Raw genomic sequence first — 18846 nt, 5'->3', positions numbered from 1 at the left:
TCTGGATGCACCTAATGAACAATAGGAACTGGTTGCCAGGGGACTGGTTGCCAAGGGATTAAAGGGTAGAAACTTTCAGTCCCAGTCCCGACCTCCAGGAAGAAGGGCTGGAGGTTGACCCAGTCGCCAATGGCCAATGATTTCATCAGTCATGCCTATGTATTGAAGCCTTTGTAAAAACCCAAAGGACGGGGTTCAGAGAGCCTCTGGGCTGGTGGACTATGGAGGTGCTGTGAGGGAGGCACGCCTAGAGAGGGCATGGGAGCTCCTCAACCCTACCCCATGCCTTGTCCAATGTGCCCCTGCATCTGGCTGTTCATCTGTATTCTTTATAATATCCTTTATAATCAACTGGTAACAGGATGGATACAGGCAAAGCTCCCCCACAGCTCTGAGTTTTGTGCGTTTTGTGAGCTCTAGCAAATTAATTGAACCCAAGGGGGGGGTGTGTGGGAACCTCTGATTTATAGCCAGTTGGTCAGAAGAACAGGTGACAACCTGGGCTTTCTATTGGAGTCCCAAGGTGGTAAACAGTCTTGTGAGACTGAGCCCTTAACTTTATGGTCAGAAAACATACTCTGTGTTAGTGCAATGTTTTTATAATTGTGAAGGTGAGTTTTATGACCCAGGATGTAGTCTATGTTGGAGAATATTCCATGTGCACTTGAAAAGGATGTTGATTCTGCTGTTGGGTGGAGTGTTACATAAATGTCAGTTAGATCCAGCTGGTCGTTGGTGATGTTCAGTTCTTCCATGTCCTTGCTGACTTCTGTCTACTAGTTCTAATGATTAATGAGAGGAGTGTTTAAGTCTCTGCCTGTATTTGTGGATTTGTCTATTTTGCCTTTCGGTTCTGTCAGTTTTGCTTCGTGTATTTTGAAGCTCTGTTGTTAGGTGCATGGACATTCAGGGTCCTCATTGTAAATGACCCTTTTGTCGTTATGTGATGTCTCTCTTTCACCTTTGGAAATTTCCTGAAGTTTATTCTGACTGTTGATGTTGCCACTCCAGATTTCTTTTGATTTGTATTTTCATGTTATAGCCTTTTCTGTTCTTTTTCTTTGAACCTATCATTATATTTGAAATGAGTTTCTTTTAGGCAGCATAAAGTTGGATCTTTTTGTTGTTGTTCATCTTCACCTTAGGATATATTTTTTCCACTGATTTTTTTTAGAGAGAGTGAAAGGGAGGGAGGAAGGAGGGGGTTGGACACCGACGTGAGAGAGACACATTGATCGGCTGCCTCTCACTCATGCCTGGACCCAGGCCAGAGATCAACCCGCAACCGAGGTACATGCCCTTGACTGGGAATTGAACCCTCAGCCCTTTGGTCCACGGGCCAGCACTCTAACCACTGAGCCAAACTGGCCAGGGCTAAAGTTGGATCATTTAAAAAATACATTCCAACAATTTCTGTCTTTTAATTGGTGAGTTTAGATTATTTACATTAATAAAGTAATTGATGTGTTTGGATGAGGGCTAATATATATATATTTTTCAAAATAGACTTTATCTTCTAAAGCAGTTTTAGGTTCACAGCAACCATTTTACTTTTTATTTTTTGTTGCCTGTTTTAAATTCTTCTGTTTCCCCTTTTCTGCCTTCTTTTGAATCATTTGAACATTTTTAGCATTCTTTTTAAATTTAACTATTTGATTTTGACTATATCTCTTTGTATAGTTTTTTCCAAGGTTGCAGAAGGAATTACAATGTACATAATTAACTTTTCAGCCTATTTAGAATCATACCAGCACTTCAAGTGGAATATAAAAACCTAACCACCACGGGATAGCTTTGCCCTTTCATTTATATAGTCAGCATCTCTGTGTTACATCCATATACACTGAAAAGACCATTTGATAATGTTATCTTTGGTTTCAACCATCAAACAAATTTTTAAAATTCAAGTGGGGAACAGTCTATTACATTTATACAGATACTGATCTTTTCTATTTCTCTTCCCTCATTCTTGGTAAGTGCTCTTCTGGCGTCATGACCCTTCTATAGGAGGCCTTCCTCTAGCAACGCAAAAGGGCAGGTCTGTTGGCCCTGAATTCTTAGTTCTCCTGCACCTGGGTATTGCTCATAACATCTTCTTTCCTGAAGGACATTTTCTATGTGTATAGAATTGTGGGTTGACAGTTCTTTTCTTTCAGCACTTTAAAAATGTTATCCCACTTACTTCTGACCTCTGTGGTTTCTTTGGAGGAATCTACAGTAATTTGGATTATACTTTCCTTATAAGAAAATCATCATTTTTCTTGGCTTTTTTTCTTTGTCTCTCATTTTCAGCACTTTGATTATGATAAGCCTGGGCATGAATCTCTTTTAGTTTTATTCCATTTGGGAGTCATCCTGTTTGGGGTTCCTGAATATGTGGGTTTATGTCTTTGACTAAATTGGGAAGTTTTCAGCCATCATTTCTTCAAATACTTTTTCTGCCCTGTACTTTCTCTTATCCTTCTGGGACTCTACTGGCATAAATATTAGATCTTTTGCTATTATCCCACAGATGCTTGAAGCTCTGTTAATTTTTCAATTCCTTTCTGTTGTTCAGATGGAATAATTTCTACAGAACTATCTTCAATGTGACCAGTCATTTTCTCTGTCATCTCCATTCTGCTGCTGAGCCCATCCAGTCAGTTTCTAGGCTTTGGCTATGGCATTTTTCGGTTCTAAGATTTCTACTTGGTTCTTCTTTATGTCTCTTATATTTGGCTGAGACTTTCTATCTGTCCATTTGCTTTAAGAACAGTTGCCTTCACTTGGCGCATTTTTAGAATAGCTGCTGTGAAGTCTGCGTCAGATCGTTTGAACACCTGCTTCGTGTTAGCGTTGGCGTCTGTTCCTTACCTTTTCCCACGGGAGTTGATTTTCCTAGTTCTTTACATGTCAAATAATTTTGGATGGTGCTCCGGGCATTTTGAAAACTATGTTTTGGAATTCTGGGTCTTAAATCCTATGGAAAATACTTTTGTTTTTGTTTTAGCATGCAAATGACCCAATTAGGCTTGGGGTGGGGGGCAAATGTCCTGCCGAGGCTTCTGTGGGTTGCAGTTTTGACATTAGCTCTGTTTTCAGAGCCACTGAGTTGATGTTCAAACATGTGTGCCAACTCTTGGCCAACCTGAGACCTGGACCGAGGTCTACTTAGTACTTCAGTTATCAAAGCCTATGGGTGCTGTCTAGGGTCAGATCCACACCTGTGCACCCTGAGAATGAGCCCTGGGGCCATAAACAACTTTACTAGGTTGCTTTCCTGAGCTCCCCCCTTTCTACAGCCTCTATGGCATTTCCCAGTTTCCTGGGGCTCCTGTTTTTGGTCTTCCAGCCAGAAATAGGGCTTTACTTACCCTGTTCTGCTGTGCACTTCCCATGACTGTGACTGTATCCAGGGCCAAGCGGTGGGAGGACAGACAGAAAGAAGGGCAGCGAGTTCACCTGCCCTCAGGGGGGCAGCAGCTCCACCGCTCAGGGTCTTAGGCTCTTGCACGGCCCATGCGAGGCTCCCGTGGAATTGCTTGTGGGCTGGGGTGTGAAAGAGCAGAGGAAAGATATTTAAAAATGGATTTTCCCACTCTCTCTGAGCAGTGAGACCCCATCCTGCTCCTTCAGCCGGAACCAGAGGGTTCCTCCTGGCACTTTCTCTGTTGGTGCTGGTCCTCCCTAGGTGCCAGGCTGCCCCGGGCTCAGGCCGAGGAGCACGAGTGGGAGGAACGTGGTAAACCCGCTGCTCCGCGCACTCGGCCAAGTGCTGAGCTGCACTCAGTGGGTGAGTGGAGCGGGCGGGTTTATGCCATCCTAGGACCGGAGCGCGGGCACTTACATTTTATTTTGTAATTTTTTATTCTTGTTAGAAATCAATAATGTTTGTTTTCATTCCATTAATTTCTAGGTTCACTTTCTATTTATGAGAAGTGATGCTGGTGACCCAGGTGGGAATGTAAAATTTCATTAAAAGTATATTTTAATAGTTGAGTTTTCAAAAAATAGGAAGCAAGACTACACCAGACCAGCTGCCTGCTTGCTGTGCCCCAAATGTGCCACCCACACTCCCACCTGAGTCAGGCTCCCACTGTCCCCGCTCTTTTAGATGGTTCTTTAATCCAGTCCCTTGAAGGTCTGCTTGCAGTGTCCCCTCCTGGGAGAAGCCTTCAAAACTGCAGGTGGCCACCCCAGGAAGTGTGTGAAGAAAGGGCCCTCTGGGCAGCCGGGCTTATAGACAGACCAGCGAGGGCTGAGAGGTGGGGCAGCCGTGGGCGGGCGGGGTGCTCTGTGGGCCCCCGAGCCTCAGCCTCCCCCCATGCACTGCAACAGGCTACAGCTTTTGTGGGCATGGAGAGGCTGAGAGAACGCAGCCAGCACGGCCCTGGGACCTGGTTAGCACATCGGCTACATCCCGTGTCATGCCCGGCCCTTCCCTAGAGTCCTTCTCATGGCCCCTGAGGTCCCCCCAATTGGGCTCCAAGCCCAGCTCTCTGATCCGGCCCCCGATTCTCCCGCGCACACCCTGTGCACACCCGGCCTCAGGCCCTGTGCTCGCTGTTCCTCACAGGGGCGCCTTCCTCCAGCCTCCCCCTCAGGCTCCATCCGAGGCCTTCCCTGACGCTGGGCCACGTGGCACTTGCTGCCCAGCCGCTGTCCACCCCGGACCTTGTTTCACGTCCCTGTGGCATCTGAGTCTGTCGTTACTGTGCATCTTGTTTACTTGTTTGCCTCCCGCCCTCCCCACGGGACCATGAGCCGCCTGGAGCACAGCTCTGATAGTCCTGCTCATGGCTGCACCCCAGCTCCGGGAAGGGCTCGGTGAGCACTGGCTGGGTGCAGGGAATGGCGGGGTCAATGGCAGTCCCTGGAGGAGGCTGGGAAAGCGCTCAGCGGTGCCTGGCCGGCGGCTGCAGCTGACAGTGGTGACCAGGCCTCTCCATGGGCCCGCCAGCCAGGCGGCAGCTGCTGGAGAGGAGCGTGGCCTATTTTGTGGGGGGGGGGGGTACGAGCCTCTTATTTACCACAGAGAATGAACATCAGACTCTGTGTGAAAAACACATTTGCCACTGAGACGCGTGAAGGGAGAAGCAGGATGAAAGCGCTAACTGTTCCTCAGCTGCGATGCTTTAACTCCCCCACCCCAGCTGAGAGGCACCGCCCTGCCCAGGCCCAGCCCCTCACCCCTGGGGCCTCCTATGACTGCCCCCAGGTTCTTCTCCCATCACACCAGTGACAGGCCCTGTGGCCCCAGCCCTCACCTTGTCCTGCACAGGAGCCACCTGGACCTCCCCCTGCCCTCCCCAGTGGCCGCCTGCCTCCTGTGCCTCTGAGCCCCTCTCTGTGCTGCGGACAAGGAACTGTACCAGCACCCAGGTCCTGTCCCACCCCTGCTCGCCTGTCTGCAGGGCCCAGTCTCCAATGTGGTGGCACCTGTGGGATCTGTTCCACAGGGCAGGGATCCTTGCTCTTGCCCTCTGTCCACCTCACCTTGGCCGTGGTGTGTGCATCTCCCTCCTGCAGGTGGAGTCAGGATATCCCCAGCGTGGCCCTACCCAGCAAGGGCCTGGAGGGAAGGGGCTCTCCTAAGCAGCACTGGGCTTCTCCAAATTGGGGCCCTTGAGTCCTAGAGCGCTGGGCATAGCCTGGGTCAGAAGGTCACAGCCCCAGTTCCAGGGTTCAGGGACCACACTGGGAGACACAGGCCATGCCCCCAACTCTAGGCACCCTGTGACCCTCCTCCAGCCTAGGAGTGGGACCCCTGACCCCTTAACCTCTTCAGGGAGAGAGCACCCAACACAGCACAGGGGAGAAAAACCATTTGCGGCTTCTAAGCTTGAGCTGAAGCAGCCAGGACCCTCCGAGTTCACAGCTGAGCACCTGCAGTGAGGCTGGAATGGGTCTGGAAGGTGTGAGCCATGGGGACGGGGCTGCTCCCTGGAGGTGGCAGCAGGGGTGGGTGCTTGTGTTCAGACATTACAGCCTGAAGGGGGGGGCATCAGCAAAGAGGACTTTGCTCCCCCCCTACAGCCCTAGGGCCCAGCATCACCCCTGAGAGGATGGGCAACCCTGGAGATGACAAGCACCCCAGCAAACTTGGAGCCTGTCCTTTGGGCAGAGGGATTTGTTTTCCACAACGCTGACAACATCAGGAGCATCTCTCACTGTGCCCCCACCCACTGCCGTCTCCTGCTGAGGGTCAGCCTGGCCGCCCAAGCACCCTGCGGGGACGCTGCCCACACGACGTCAGAATCTGGGGCGAAAATAGTCAGTTCCATTCCAAGTGTCTGCATGAGTCACTCACACCTCCTGACAAACACCTCTCAAGCACTTTCAAGGCCAGGGAACATTGGTAAAAATAAATGCTTTGTTTTCTTCCTGAGCTTCTGGGGAGGCAAGCCTGAGGCCCAGGACCTGCTTTGTGGGCTGGGGCAGAGCGCAGCTCACTCTAGATCTTCTCCCTGACTTGCTGTGGGACAGCCCCTCCATCTGTTTGAGCCTCAGTTTCCACAGCTGTAAAGTGGGCTCCTAATAGCCACCTGTAAGTGGATCTACTGGGGTTGGGAGCAGGGTGAGTGCTCCATCGGTGTGGTCCTGCCCACCCCACCCCACCTCGCCCACTGCACCTGAAGGTGGGCTGAGGGGACAATTGGGACCACCTTCTCTGTGACAAGAGACACTCGGGTCCCGTCTTGCCCAGACAGCAGGGTGGTTACCCCAGCCTGCTCCCCCACTACCCCGCAGGTAGGAATTACCTCCCCACACCCCTGCACTCCACTGCCACTTGTATGGCCCTGGCTTCTCACCAAGACCAGACCCAAGACCTGGACAAGTGCGCCTGGGGCTGTCCTGGTCAGGACCCAGGGACCTGGAGTGGTGAAGGAAGTGGAGGGACAAAGGTGCAGGGGTCCCCAGCAGTCAGGGCAGAGTTGAGGTGCACAGACGTCACTCCTTGGGGTTGTATCCTTCTAGCCAGAGCTGCCTGTCAAGGGTCTGGGAAATCTTAACAGACAGAGAAACAATTTCATTTCTCCTTGAATTTGGGGGATTGAGTTAAAACCTGGACAGTTGTTTGTGTTTTTTAGCGGTGATCTGTGACTGAGATTCACAGCTGTGGGGGCTCCATTCAAATGGGGTGGTCCCGAGAGCCAGGCGCTGGGTGACTGGGGCAGGGGGCTGCGGCATCCCCAGGCTTCCCTCCCCGAGGAGCGCCTGCGTGGGGCCGGCCGAGTGATACCCAGCAGGGCCACTTCTCTCAAAATAACTTCAGAACAGAAGCCGCTTTAAATACTCCGCATTCTTGCTATAAGAGGAGGCGCTCACAGCTGAACTTCAACACTTTTCTCAGCGTCTTTTCTGGGAAGAAGTGGGACGATGAAGTCATCAGTGCTAGAACAAAACAAAGAAGCACTGTTTCCTCCGCTCCTCTCAGAAACAGCCAGCAGGCGGAGAACAGGCCCTTGTCAGAAAGGCTGGGGAGACATGTGCGTGCGTGTCTGCACCCCGGCCCGGCGGCCCCACTTGGAGTTCTGGGCTCGGTCCCGGTCCTGGGCTACAGCCTTTGGGACAGTGGGGCGTTACCCACGGCCGGCTCCGGGTGGTGTGCACACAAACACGCGATTGCTAATCTGGTTTCCTTGAGGCCCGCTGAAAAGCAGTTTTGTCGTTATTTCCATTTCACAGGAGGGAAACTGAGGCTCAGAGAGAGGGCCTGACCTGTGCTACACCCAGCTGGAGCGTTGGGGGACGGGACTGCCGCCACCCATGCCTTCCACAGACTCAAACCGATATTGAGCAGGGACAGGTTCTGACTTGACGGACTCTGACTTGAGAGGGTCTCCACGCAGAGACCCCAGGCACCGTGTGTGGGGCAAGGCCCAGGCTGGGCCCACCATAGGCCCCTGAGGCTGTCCTGCTGCACAAGGTCAGCCATCACAAAAGATGGTCCAGGAGGTGATGGTGCTGGAACCTGAGTCCTGCATAAGAGGCCACTTGGCCATGGCCGCCTTTGCAGAGGCCAGGGAGCCCTTGCCTCTGAGGCTGGGACCTCCCCTCACCAGCGGGAAGGGCTGTCCCAGTCAACTGCAGGCACTGGATATCTGTCCCCACCCCCACCCCCAGCATCAGGGGAGGCTGGCAGCTGCTGGAGCTTGCCCCAGATCCTGGTCAGCCTGGCCAGATCCTTCACCCAGAGAAGGAGTCCCAGATGTGGGGACTCACAGACCCACTCCACCAGCCAGCCAGGAGCCCTGCCCCAAGTTCCTTCCTCAGAAGAGCTTCTTCATGAAGTGGACAGAATACACTGCCTCACGGTGGGGGGGGGGGGGGGGGGCAGGAGGGGAAGCAGGGACCGCTGCTGGGCACCAGAGAAACTCACAGTCCAAGCATGTGTTGTGACCATGTGAACATTAGAGCACAGCAGTGCCCTGGCAGAAGGGGTTAGTGCTCCCTCCCAGATGCACCATCCCCTCAGCCGTGGCAGCCACGATGGCAGACGCAGTGAGGGGACCATGATACAGCATCCGGGAGTCACAGCTTCACCATAGGCTGGCTGGGCTCAGCCATCACCCGGACCCGCTTGCCCAACCCTTGTTCATCCACCAAAAGTTGCTCCCATATTCCACTTCACACCAGGCAACCGTGGTTGAGTGACTCACCCCTGCCTCTCAGGGCAGGGCCAGGGCACTGTGGTGTGCGACCCAGAGCCAGCTCACCTACCTACTCCATGTGGGCCCCTGAGCCACGCGTCAGGGTGCGGATACCCATTGGGAGGAGAAGCCTTCCCAGGGCTGGGGACAACTCAATGCCAGGTACCAGCAGGGTGACATGGGTGGGGCTTCCCCTGAGCACACTTGTCCTGGGCAGCCCCCCGAGTCACTCCAAGAGTGAGGCCTCAGGCTCAGGATGATGCAAAACCCTTCATTTCAGCATTTGTTGAACGAGGCATTAGAAGCTATTGCCAGGCCTGACTATGCTCCGCAAAGCTATTCACTTAATCACGGTCCTCATATCAATCCACATTTTAAAATGAGCAGCGCTCTTACCAATAATATCTGTGAACTCATGTGTCCAATGTGCTGGCTCCATGCTTCTTAAAAGCCACTAAAATAAACAGGTCAACACATAATGATGACTGAACAGTGAATCCATGTGTGTTTAGTCCTTAGGCAGTCTGAAGGGGCCCCACTACTGGGCCTGGGAAACCAGGCTGTCGGGGGCAGTGGATTTCAGGGCCTCCTGCCTTGGGGTCTCTTAGGTGAATCAGGCTGCCTCCTTGACATGCCCAAGACCCAGGAAAGCCACATCCCTGTCCCTGGGCAGGTGGCAGGTGGCAGGTGGCCTTTGAGGCAGAGGCCATGAAGGCCACGGCAGCCCCACAGCCCTCCCCTCCCTGAGGACTCTGGCAGATGGAGTCCCGGATGGCCCAGCCATGCTGAGGGCCTGCTTTCATCTCGCAGACTCAGCCTAAGGGTTGTCATTAGTCCCCGGGACAACTTCTGTGCTCTGCACAGATGCCAGTGACACCTACCACACTCCAGGCCTGGCCAGGGTGCAGCAAGAGGAGTCGCTGCTGGTGGGTGGGTGACTAGGGGCCGGCTTTCTGGGGATAGCACTTTTCTTCAAAAATATTCAGCCACACAGACACTGAAAACGCCACTGCTCTGGTGACAGCAGCTGTCAAGGCCCTGCCCAGGCCAGTCCTGCCCATGTCTCCTCCTGCCCCCAACCTGATCAACCTGGCCTCCTGGAGGAGGGGGGTTACACACAGAGGGGCTTCCAGGATCAGCAAGTTTGCCAGCATATGGGGGACCGGGGTGGCAGGTGAGGCCCTCCAGTGGGAAGGAGGGGTGGTGAGGGACAGTGAGGAGAGGTTGGCCTAAGGGCCACAGAACCACTGGTGCTACTTCCAGAAACATCCTGAGAAAGGGCGTCCTTGGGGCCGGCTGCACATCAGACCCCTGGCTCTGCAGCCTCGATGCTTTCATTCTCCAGGCACCTCCACCCAGGGCAGGGGCTGGCCCACCTTTGTCACTTATTCGAGCTAAATTCACCGAGTGCTTCTGCTCTGCTCCCCCTGCCGCTCCCCCAGGAAGCAGGCTGTTCGCAGGCCCCGTGTTCAGCCTCCTGTTCGCTCCGGCAGCCCCGGGGAAGCCTCACAGTGACTGACGGGGCCGGGCTGCAGCGCCATGGACAGAGCGAGGCCACTGTGCAGGAGCACTGCTGTGGCAGGGGACACCCGGGGCTGCTTCTCGGTCCCATGCCAAGGTTTGGCCCTGCTGTAGCTGCCCAAAGTCACAGGTCGCTGTGGCTTCTGCCTCCCGCCTCTGTTCCTCCTTCTGGCCACAGAACTCATTTTGTCCCGTCTGTCTTGCCTACGGTAGGAGGGCTTGTGGCCACTCAGGGCGGGAAGTGCCTTGGCCTAAGGTGGTTTGAAATGGGCATGCGATCCATGCCGGGCCCATCTCCCAGACTTTGGGATAGATCCATGGACAGGAATGTCACTTGGGTGGGCCACCAGGCACTTCTTGGGACATTTATTTGAACTGTCAGGGCAGAGAACGTCCTTCTGTTCAGGTCAAGGAAAGGAAAGGGGGTAAGTGTGAAGCTGCTCGGGGCCTTCTTGCTAAAGGAGCCCACATGGAGAAAGCAGAGCCAAGAGGCAGAGAGACTGAGACCATGTCCTAGATCTAGCCATGCCTGATGTCCACCCTGGGCTTTTCATTTACAGGTGCAAACATATTCTCCTTTTGTGCTTAAGTCTGATTGAGTGCCTGCGTGTACAATAAGAATAATTCTAACACCCCGGGCTCTCCAGAGGGGCCTGTGACGCCATCACCAGCAGGTGGGGGCTATGCCAAATCAGCGGTGGCCTGCGGGGTGGGGAGCGCATTGGCTTTACACACAGGCTGACCCAGAGGGTGGATGTGGGCTTGGTCCTTGGCAGTGAGACCCTGAGAAGATCACTTTCCCTTGCACATTCTCATCTGTAAAATGGGCCTAATAATCACAGCTCCCAGGCTGACATGTGGAGGTGACACGTCTGAAATTCCGTGGCAGGAAGGATGTCTGAGGGTGGGAGAAGGATGCGTGTCAGGGGACAGCACGGGATAAGGCCAAGAGATGGGAGCAAGCCAAGAGAAGCGAAGTTGCTGTGACTGGAGCCTGGTGATGAGGACACTCACTGTGGGGCACTGGAGTGTGAGGAAGCAGAGCCGGAGCTGAGGAGGACATGGGGTGGCCCTGGAAGGTCTGTGGCTGCTGGAAGAAGAAAAGGTAGAGGGAGAGGCATGGGTGTAGAATGAGCTGGAGTCAGGGGGTGGAGAGAAGTGGCTGCATTCTGGACAGGTTAGGAAGGTGACACTCGTAGGCCATGCTGATGCCTGAATGGTATGGGGATGGCTGATGGAAAAGGCACTCAGCTCCTCAGGCTTGCATTTGACCACCTGGATGACTTGACCAAGATGAAGAAGACTGTAGGGACAAGACGTGGAGAGGTGTGGGGAGGTGGGAGCAGCAGGAGGAACCTCGGGGATGAAGTCCTGGAACCCCAGATTAGGGCAGTGCAGGAAGGAAGGGCTGATCAGTGGGCCAAGGACCCAGAGAGGTGAGGAGGAACATGAGGCACAGGACCCAGCAAGGGATGCGCGAAGCTCGGAGGACCCTCCCCAGGGAATGGTATACAGGCTGATGGCAGCCTGAATTAATAACTTTGACCTTAGCAATCACTTGAGGACCCTGAGAAAATAAATTTCTGTTATAAGTCATCCCAGCTTATGGTACTTTGTAACTCAACTCTAGGAAATTAATACAAGCACAAAGGCTGAGAGGGAGAACGAAAGTACCTTCGCATAAGGTCCTCATACTGTATGCAAAGTAGTATAATATCACTTAAAGGTAGATTGTGCTAAGTTAAGGATGTTGTGCTGGGAAGAATTCTAATAGATCCTTAGCCCACACACCTTGTGTAATCCCTTTCCTTGAGTGTGGGTGGGACCCACAAATATGATGGATGCCACTCGTAATATGGCAAAGGTGAGTTTTGCAAATTTAATTAAGGCCCTTAATCAACTGACTTTGAGTTAAGAAGGAGATTATCCTGGGTGAGCCTGATTCAATCGTGTGCTCTTTAAAAGAAGGTCTAGAGGTTGGAGATTCACGTAAGTGAATCCCTGGATGTCCTTGAAGAAGAAAGCTAGGATGAGTTCTGCCACCATCCACATGAGCTTAGAAGGGGATCATAAGACTCAGATAAAATGCCAGCTTCAGACTTGTGAGACTTTGAGGAGAGGACCCAGCTAAGCTGTCCTTGGAACCTGACTCATGGAAAGTCTAAAATAATAAATGTGTGTTGTTCTATGCTGTCAAGATTGTTTTAATGTTTTCGTCAGCAACAGAAAAGTAATACAATATATAATACCTAAATCAAGCACTGAAATAACATAAAAAAGGGATATAGCTAATAAGTCAACAAAGGGGACAAAATAGGATTATAAAAAATACACAATCCAAAAGAAATCAGAAAAAGAAGATAAGAAAACCAAATAACATATGAAACAAATAAAAAATAAACAGCAGAATGGTCTAAAGTCCAATAAAATCTGTAATCACATTAAATATAAATGGTCTAAACAACCCAATTAAAAGGCAGAGATTTTCAGATTGGATAAGAAAGCAAGAACCACATAGATGCTGTCTACAAGAACCCCTCTTTACATATAAAGACACAAATAGGTTCACAGTAAAAGGATGAGAAAAGGAAGGGAAATTTGTATGTCTACAATATTATTAGACAAAAGATTTCAGAGCAAAGAATATTATAATAGATAAAGAGGGTCATTTCATCACAACAAAGGGATTAATTTATCACGAGGACATAACTGTCCTAAACATGTACTCATTCTATAACAGAGTTTCAAAATATATGCAACAAGAACTGATAGAACTGCGAGAAGGAAAACCACAACTGATAGATGAGATTTTACCATGCCCTTCTGTCCTATAGTGAACAGAAAAAGTAGACAGAAAATCAGGAAGGATATTAAACGTTTGAGAAACATTACCAAGCAACTTAACCTGAGTGTTTATAGAACCCTTCACACAACAGCAAACCACACATTCATTTCAAGTACATATTTAATAAGATAGACCATATCTGAGGCGTAAGACAAGTCTCAGTAAATCTGAAAGGATTCAAGTCATAGAAAGTATGTTCTTTGACAACAAAGGAGTTAGATATCATAAACGAAGATATCTGGAACCCCCCAAATATTTGGAAACTAAATTATACACTTCTATGTAACTTACAGATGAAAGAAAAAAAATAAGAAATCAAACCTTCTCTGAGTTAAAAAAACACACCGTATCAAAATATGTGGGATGTAATTAAAGTGATACTTTGAGGAAATTTTATAGCAGTAAATGCCTATTTATTTATTTATTTATTTATCCTCACCCGAGGATATTTTTTCCATTGCTTTTCAGAGAGAGTGGAAGGGAGAGAGAGAGAGAGGGAGAGAGAGAGAGAGAGAGAGAGAGAGAGAGAGAGAGAGAGAGAGAGAGAAACATTGAAGTGAGAGAGACACAGCGATAGGTTGCCTCCCGCACGTGCCCTGACTGACGCTTTGCCCCAACAGAGGCCAGGATTCTAGAACATTTCGGTTGGGTCCTCTGCTTAGCAACACACCAGGATGAAATCAGTAGGGGCTGCCATCTCATCTGAGCCTCTGGATCCTCTTCCAACTTCATGGGTTGTTGACAGAATTTAGTTCCTTGAGGTTGTAGGACTGAAGCCCTCATCTCTAAGAGGCCACCCACTTGTCCACATTATGGCAGTTTCCTTCTTCAAGGCCAAAAAGAGAATATCTGACAGGCTTTGAATCTGATTTCAGGAAGAACCTACTCTGTCCTTTAGGGTCTGCCTGATTTGGTCAGGCCACCCATAATAATCACCCTTTTCATTAATTCAAAGTCAAATGACCAGTGATCCTAATTACATCTGCAAAATCCCTTCTGTCATATAATGTAGCCTAATATCCCTAAAATCTTGTCATATTCAAAGGTCCCTCTCACACTCAAGGGGAGGAAATTATCCAGCACATGTACATGGGGGAGGGGCAGGGAGGAACCTTGGGGACCATCTTAGAATGCCGCCTATCACATAAACAAATTGTGGCTATGTCCTCAAAAGGGAAATCCTCAGCAATAAGAGGAAGTAGCTATTGATACACATAATAACATGGATATGCTTTAAAATACGCTGAGTGAAAGTAGCTGGATAGATATATTTATTATTTTGATTGTGATTGTTTTACAAGTGTTTATATTATGTTGTGCTTATTGCATGTGAATTATACAGATATTTTTTAAGGAGGTTCTAAAACCTGATATTCAATACTTATTGAAAAATTTTAAGTGTGTTTTTAAACTTTTTAGCTGTAATTTTTATGAAATGTCAAAAGATATTTTTGAAGAATTGGGGCATCTGTGGTTATAAACTGGCTATTAGACTATGTTAAGAAATTATTATTATTTTTTATTTTTATTTAAAAAATTTTTAATTTATCTTTATTGTTGAAAGTATTACAGGTGTCCCATTTTTCCCTCCCCAAATGACCTCCTCCACCTCCCTCCGACACCCTCCCCAGGCCTTCACCCCATTATTGGCTGTGTCCATGGGTTATGCATATATGCATATAACTTCTTTGGTTAATCTCTTCCCACCGTCCACCCCCCTTCCCTGTTCATTCTGAAATACGATCATTTGTGAAATGCATTAATGTCTCTAGATCTATTTAGTTCATCAGATTCTTTTGTTCGTTAGCTTCTTGTTAAAGAAGACCCTTCAACATTTCCTGTAGTGCTGGTTTGGTCGTGATGAACTCCTTTAGCTTCTCCTTGTCTGAGAAGCTCTTTATCTGACCTTCAATTCTAAATGATAGCTTCCTGGGTAGAGTCATCTTGGTTGTAGTTCCATGTTTTTAATCACTTTGAATATTTCTTGCCACTCCCTTCTGGCCTGCAAGGTTTCTGTTGAGAAATCAGCTGACAGTCGTATGGGTGCTCCCTTGTATGTAATTAATTGCTTTTCTCTTGCTGCTTTTAAGATTCTCTCTTTGTCTTTAACCTTTGGCATTTTAATTATGATGTGTCTTGCAGTGAGCCTCTTTGGGTTCCTCTTGTTTGGGACCCTCTGTGTTTCCTGGACTTGTAAGTCTATTTCTTTCCCCAGGTAGGGGAAGTTTTCTGTCATTATTTTTTCAAATAGGTTTTCAATTTCTTGCTCTCTTTCTCCTCCTTCTGGCACCCCAATAATATGAATGTTGGGCCTCTTGAAGTTGTCCCAGAGGCTCCTTACACTATCTTCATATTTCTGGATTCTTTTTTCTTTTTGATCTTCTGGTTGGGTGTTTTTTGTTTCCTCATGTTCCAAATTGCTGATTTGATTCTCAGCATCAGCGTTCTCTACTCTGATTCCCTGTAAATTATTCTTCACTTCAGTTCATGTAGTCTTCATTTCAAATTGGTACTTTATTTAATGTACCAATTTTTCAATTATTTTCTCAATTATTTTCGTCATACTCTTACTAATATCCTTGAGCATCCTTATAACCATTATTCTGAACTCTGTATCTGTTAGCTTGCTTGGATCTATTTCATTTAGTTCCTCTTCTAGAGATTTCTTCTCTTCTTTCCTTTGAGACATGTTTCTTTGCCTCCACATTTTGGCTGCTTCCAGGTGTTTGTTTCTATGTGTTAGGTAGAGCTGCTGTGTCTCCTGGAATTTGTAGAGTAGCTTTGTGTAGTAGGTGTCCTGTAGGCCCCAGTGGCTCAGCCTCCCCAGTCACCTGAGCTGAGCCTTCTAGGTGCTCCCCTGTGTGGGCTGTGTGCACTGTCCTGTTGTAGTTGAGCCTTGGTTGCTGTTGGGGTCACTGGGAGGAACTGACCCCCAGACCAATCAGCTGTGAGGACCAGCTGCAGCTACAGCCAAAGAGCTGCTATGCTGGAGACATCCCTATGGAGCAGGATTTACTTCAGTGGGGCTTTGGTGTTCACCAAGTGCGCCCCTTGAGTGTCACTCGTGGATGTGGTAGGGTTGTAATCCAGCATGGTGGAGCCTGACCACCAGGTGCATTGTCTCTGGGCCTCCCTGGAGGTGCAAAGTCAGCCTGTGCCAGTGCCTTGCCCAGGACCACCCAGCATGAGCTACACAGCAAACCGTAGTTGGCTGCTACATGTGCTGGGCTTGGAGGTGCCCAGGAGAGGCCAAGCTATGAGCCAATGCAGCTGCTGCTAGTGCCAGGCCTGGGGCCGCTTATCAAGCCATATAGGGCCTACTGCAGCTTGTTTGAGAGATTTTAGGGAAGTCCTAAGCATGAGGCTGGAGAGGCCACCTGCACAGAAAAGCCCCTGGAAATGGCCTGGATGAGCTGCAGGTGGGGAGGGGCGGGGCCTCCCGGAATCACGGGGCGGGGCCAAAGGTGAGTCAGGTGCTGGCGACTCAAACATGGTGCCCGCCTGCCGGCTGTGCGGGAAGACTCGCCACAGGAGCCATGGCCTCCGCCAGCCCTTCTGCCCGGGAGGAAGCCGCCCTCCGCCTCTCGCCCGGATCTCAGGCAGGTTAGTTCCTCCCCGAGTGTCCCGGGTCCTTTCAGGCTGCTCCCGGCGCTGGGCTCAGAGGGAGCGTCCGAGTGAGTCCGTGCGCGGGCCCTTTAGAGGAGCTGCTGGGGCTCCCGCAGCCTCCGCGACCCTCAGCCACAGTCCCCGCTGGTTTCACAGCCCGGAGTTGTGGGGACGTCTCTTCCCAGCCCTGGGCTGGGGGCCTGCTGTGGGGCTGGGACCCCTCACTCCTCCGGGAAACCCCCACCGCCGAGATTCCCTCCTGGGTATAACCCGCTGCACCAGGTGTGGGCCCGCGGCCGCGTCTCAAAGTTTCAGCCCGGATCCGCCTGCGTCTCCGTCCCTCCTACTGGTCTCGGTTCCCTGGTTGTAGGGCTTCTGTTCAGCCAGATCTCAGGAGGCTCTGGTGGTTCTGTATTTTAGTTGTAATTTTGATGTGGTTGCGGAAGGCGGCGGGTGCAGCGGTTACCTACGCCGCCATCTTGTTTCTCAAGAAATTATTATTTATTTCGCTTGGTGTGGCTGTGACATGGTGCTGATGCCAATCAAATCCCTGAGATCAGAGCTGCTCATCAGGATCATGACAGGGAGCTATGGGTGTTTCGGGTTTGCTTTAAGGACCTAATAGAGTGGAAGTGCAGGTAAAGGAAGATGGGCTGTGAGCCGAAAGCCTTGGAGCCAGAAGTTGGGGCCTTGGTGGTCCATGTACATCCTATCTATTATTTATATGTTTATGGTTTTGAAAATTTCCTAAGAAAAAGTTTAAGAACAAAAAGAAGGGAAAGTCTGTGATTTTTCTCCTTGAAAGTCCCACCTGGCCTGTGGCCGTCTCTGTCTGCCACACTGCTCTCTCGGTCTGAGCCAGAGTCACAGACTGCAGCAGGAAGGACAGAGGGCTTCCTCATTAGGGTGAGTGGCGACACTCTGATTATGTTTATTATGTGTGTGCATTAGTCGACGCCCCTGCTCATGAAATTGGTTATGGCACAATAACCTAATCTGGTCCTCCTTACACTTGTTTGCAAAGTAGAAAGGCATTTTCCCCGGCAAACATTTTAGAACTCAACATGCAGACACTTAGAGGCCTTTTGGTCACCCAAAGTGCTAATACAATCTGGCCGTGTTCATGCGGAAACATCTGTTCCAAACCAGAGGCCACTGCAACTTACAGCCCAGAGCAGCTGTCACACGCTGTCATCGCAGCCTCTAACCCTTCCACAGCCCCCCCCGCCCCGACACAGCCACACAAACCACCTAGTGTGCAATGCTTTACTCTTTAGGAGCTTGTTTTGTCAGAACAGCTCAGTAGTCAGACCGATGAGCTGGGCAAAGCCCCTGGTACACACAGGACCCAAATGCCTTCCAGTGACTGATGGGTACTGAAAAAATACAGAACCCAAGAGTTCAACCATTTTCACGGGAATATATGACAAGTGGGTCACAGCTCCCAACAAGGTTCTGAAGCATGGTTAACCTTCTCTGAGCCACTCCCCCAATCCACCTGCCCAGGAAGGGTCTGGGTGTGCAAGTGTGCAGGGTGACCCACTCCTGCACCTCAGAGCTGCAGTCCCCTGCTCCTGGCTCCTCTGACTGCCTCTCTTGTGCTTCAGGTCTGCTGAGGCCTAATAGGGAAACCAGCAAATGGCTGGTTAAGGAGGACCAGAGGCCTCCTGTGCATCGAATACCAGACTCCCAGCCTGTAAGCAGGATGGTGTGACCAACTGACCCAGTGCCTGTCCTTGAGCTTCTCACAGCCAAGACGCAGAGGGCTGGCACTGAGCTGCCAGGATCCTCATGCTGTGGGCCTGGACCCTGCTCCTCCCTCCCTGTCTCCTAACCATCCACATTTTGCCTGACTCCTGTTTGACCTTCTTCCTTGATTACCTGACTTCAGCCCTCCTCACCCAGGAGCAAGCTCAGGACATCCTGGGCTTCTCACCAGGGCCTCCTGCAGAGAGTGCCCAGTGACCACATGGTTTGGTTAACTTAGTGGTCTCCAAAGTGGGACCTGTGTCCCCAGAGTACAGACCAATAAGAGGAGTATGGGAAGAGAATATGGGAACTCCTTTTAGCATTCATCGAAAGCGATTTTGTTACATAATATTTGCAACATATAAAGATCACCTGTCACACATATGTAAGTCATAATGCATGATAACAAACTAGAGAGTGGAGGCCCTCCACCCACCCAGACAGTGTAAAGTCACCAATTCCTCCATTTCGTCCACCTACGCCATCTCCCTC

General features: G+C 50.3%; 1 protein-coding gene across 3 annotated transcripts in view; it reads right to left on the bottom strand.

Moving 5' to 3' along the window:
• The window catches only part of RASGEF1C (RasGEF domain family member 1C), an 80683-nt gene that overhangs the window by 51628 nt on the left and 10209 nt on the right, over positions 1 to 18846 (bottom strand). For all 3 annotated transcript variants that reach the window (XM_081135576.1, XM_081135578.1, XM_081135577.1), the window contains exon 2: positions 3354 to 3528. Coding sequence is in view for 1 of the 3 variants with exons in the window: in XM_081135577.1 (XP_080991703.1) it covers positions 3354 to 3377 (24 nt within the window). In the remaining 2 variants the exon portion in view is untranslated. The remainder of the gene's footprint in view (positions 1 to 3353; positions 3529 to 18846) is intronic.

The sequence above is a fragment of the Miniopterus schreibersii genome (assembly GCF_964146895.1).
Source record: "Miniopterus schreibersii genome assembly, chromosome: 4".
In the NCBI taxonomy this organism is placed as follows: Eukaryota; Metazoa; Chordata; class Mammalia; order Chiroptera; family Miniopteridae; genus Miniopterus; species Miniopterus schreibersii.
This window is presented reverse-complemented; position numbering and strand designations above follow the sequence as displayed.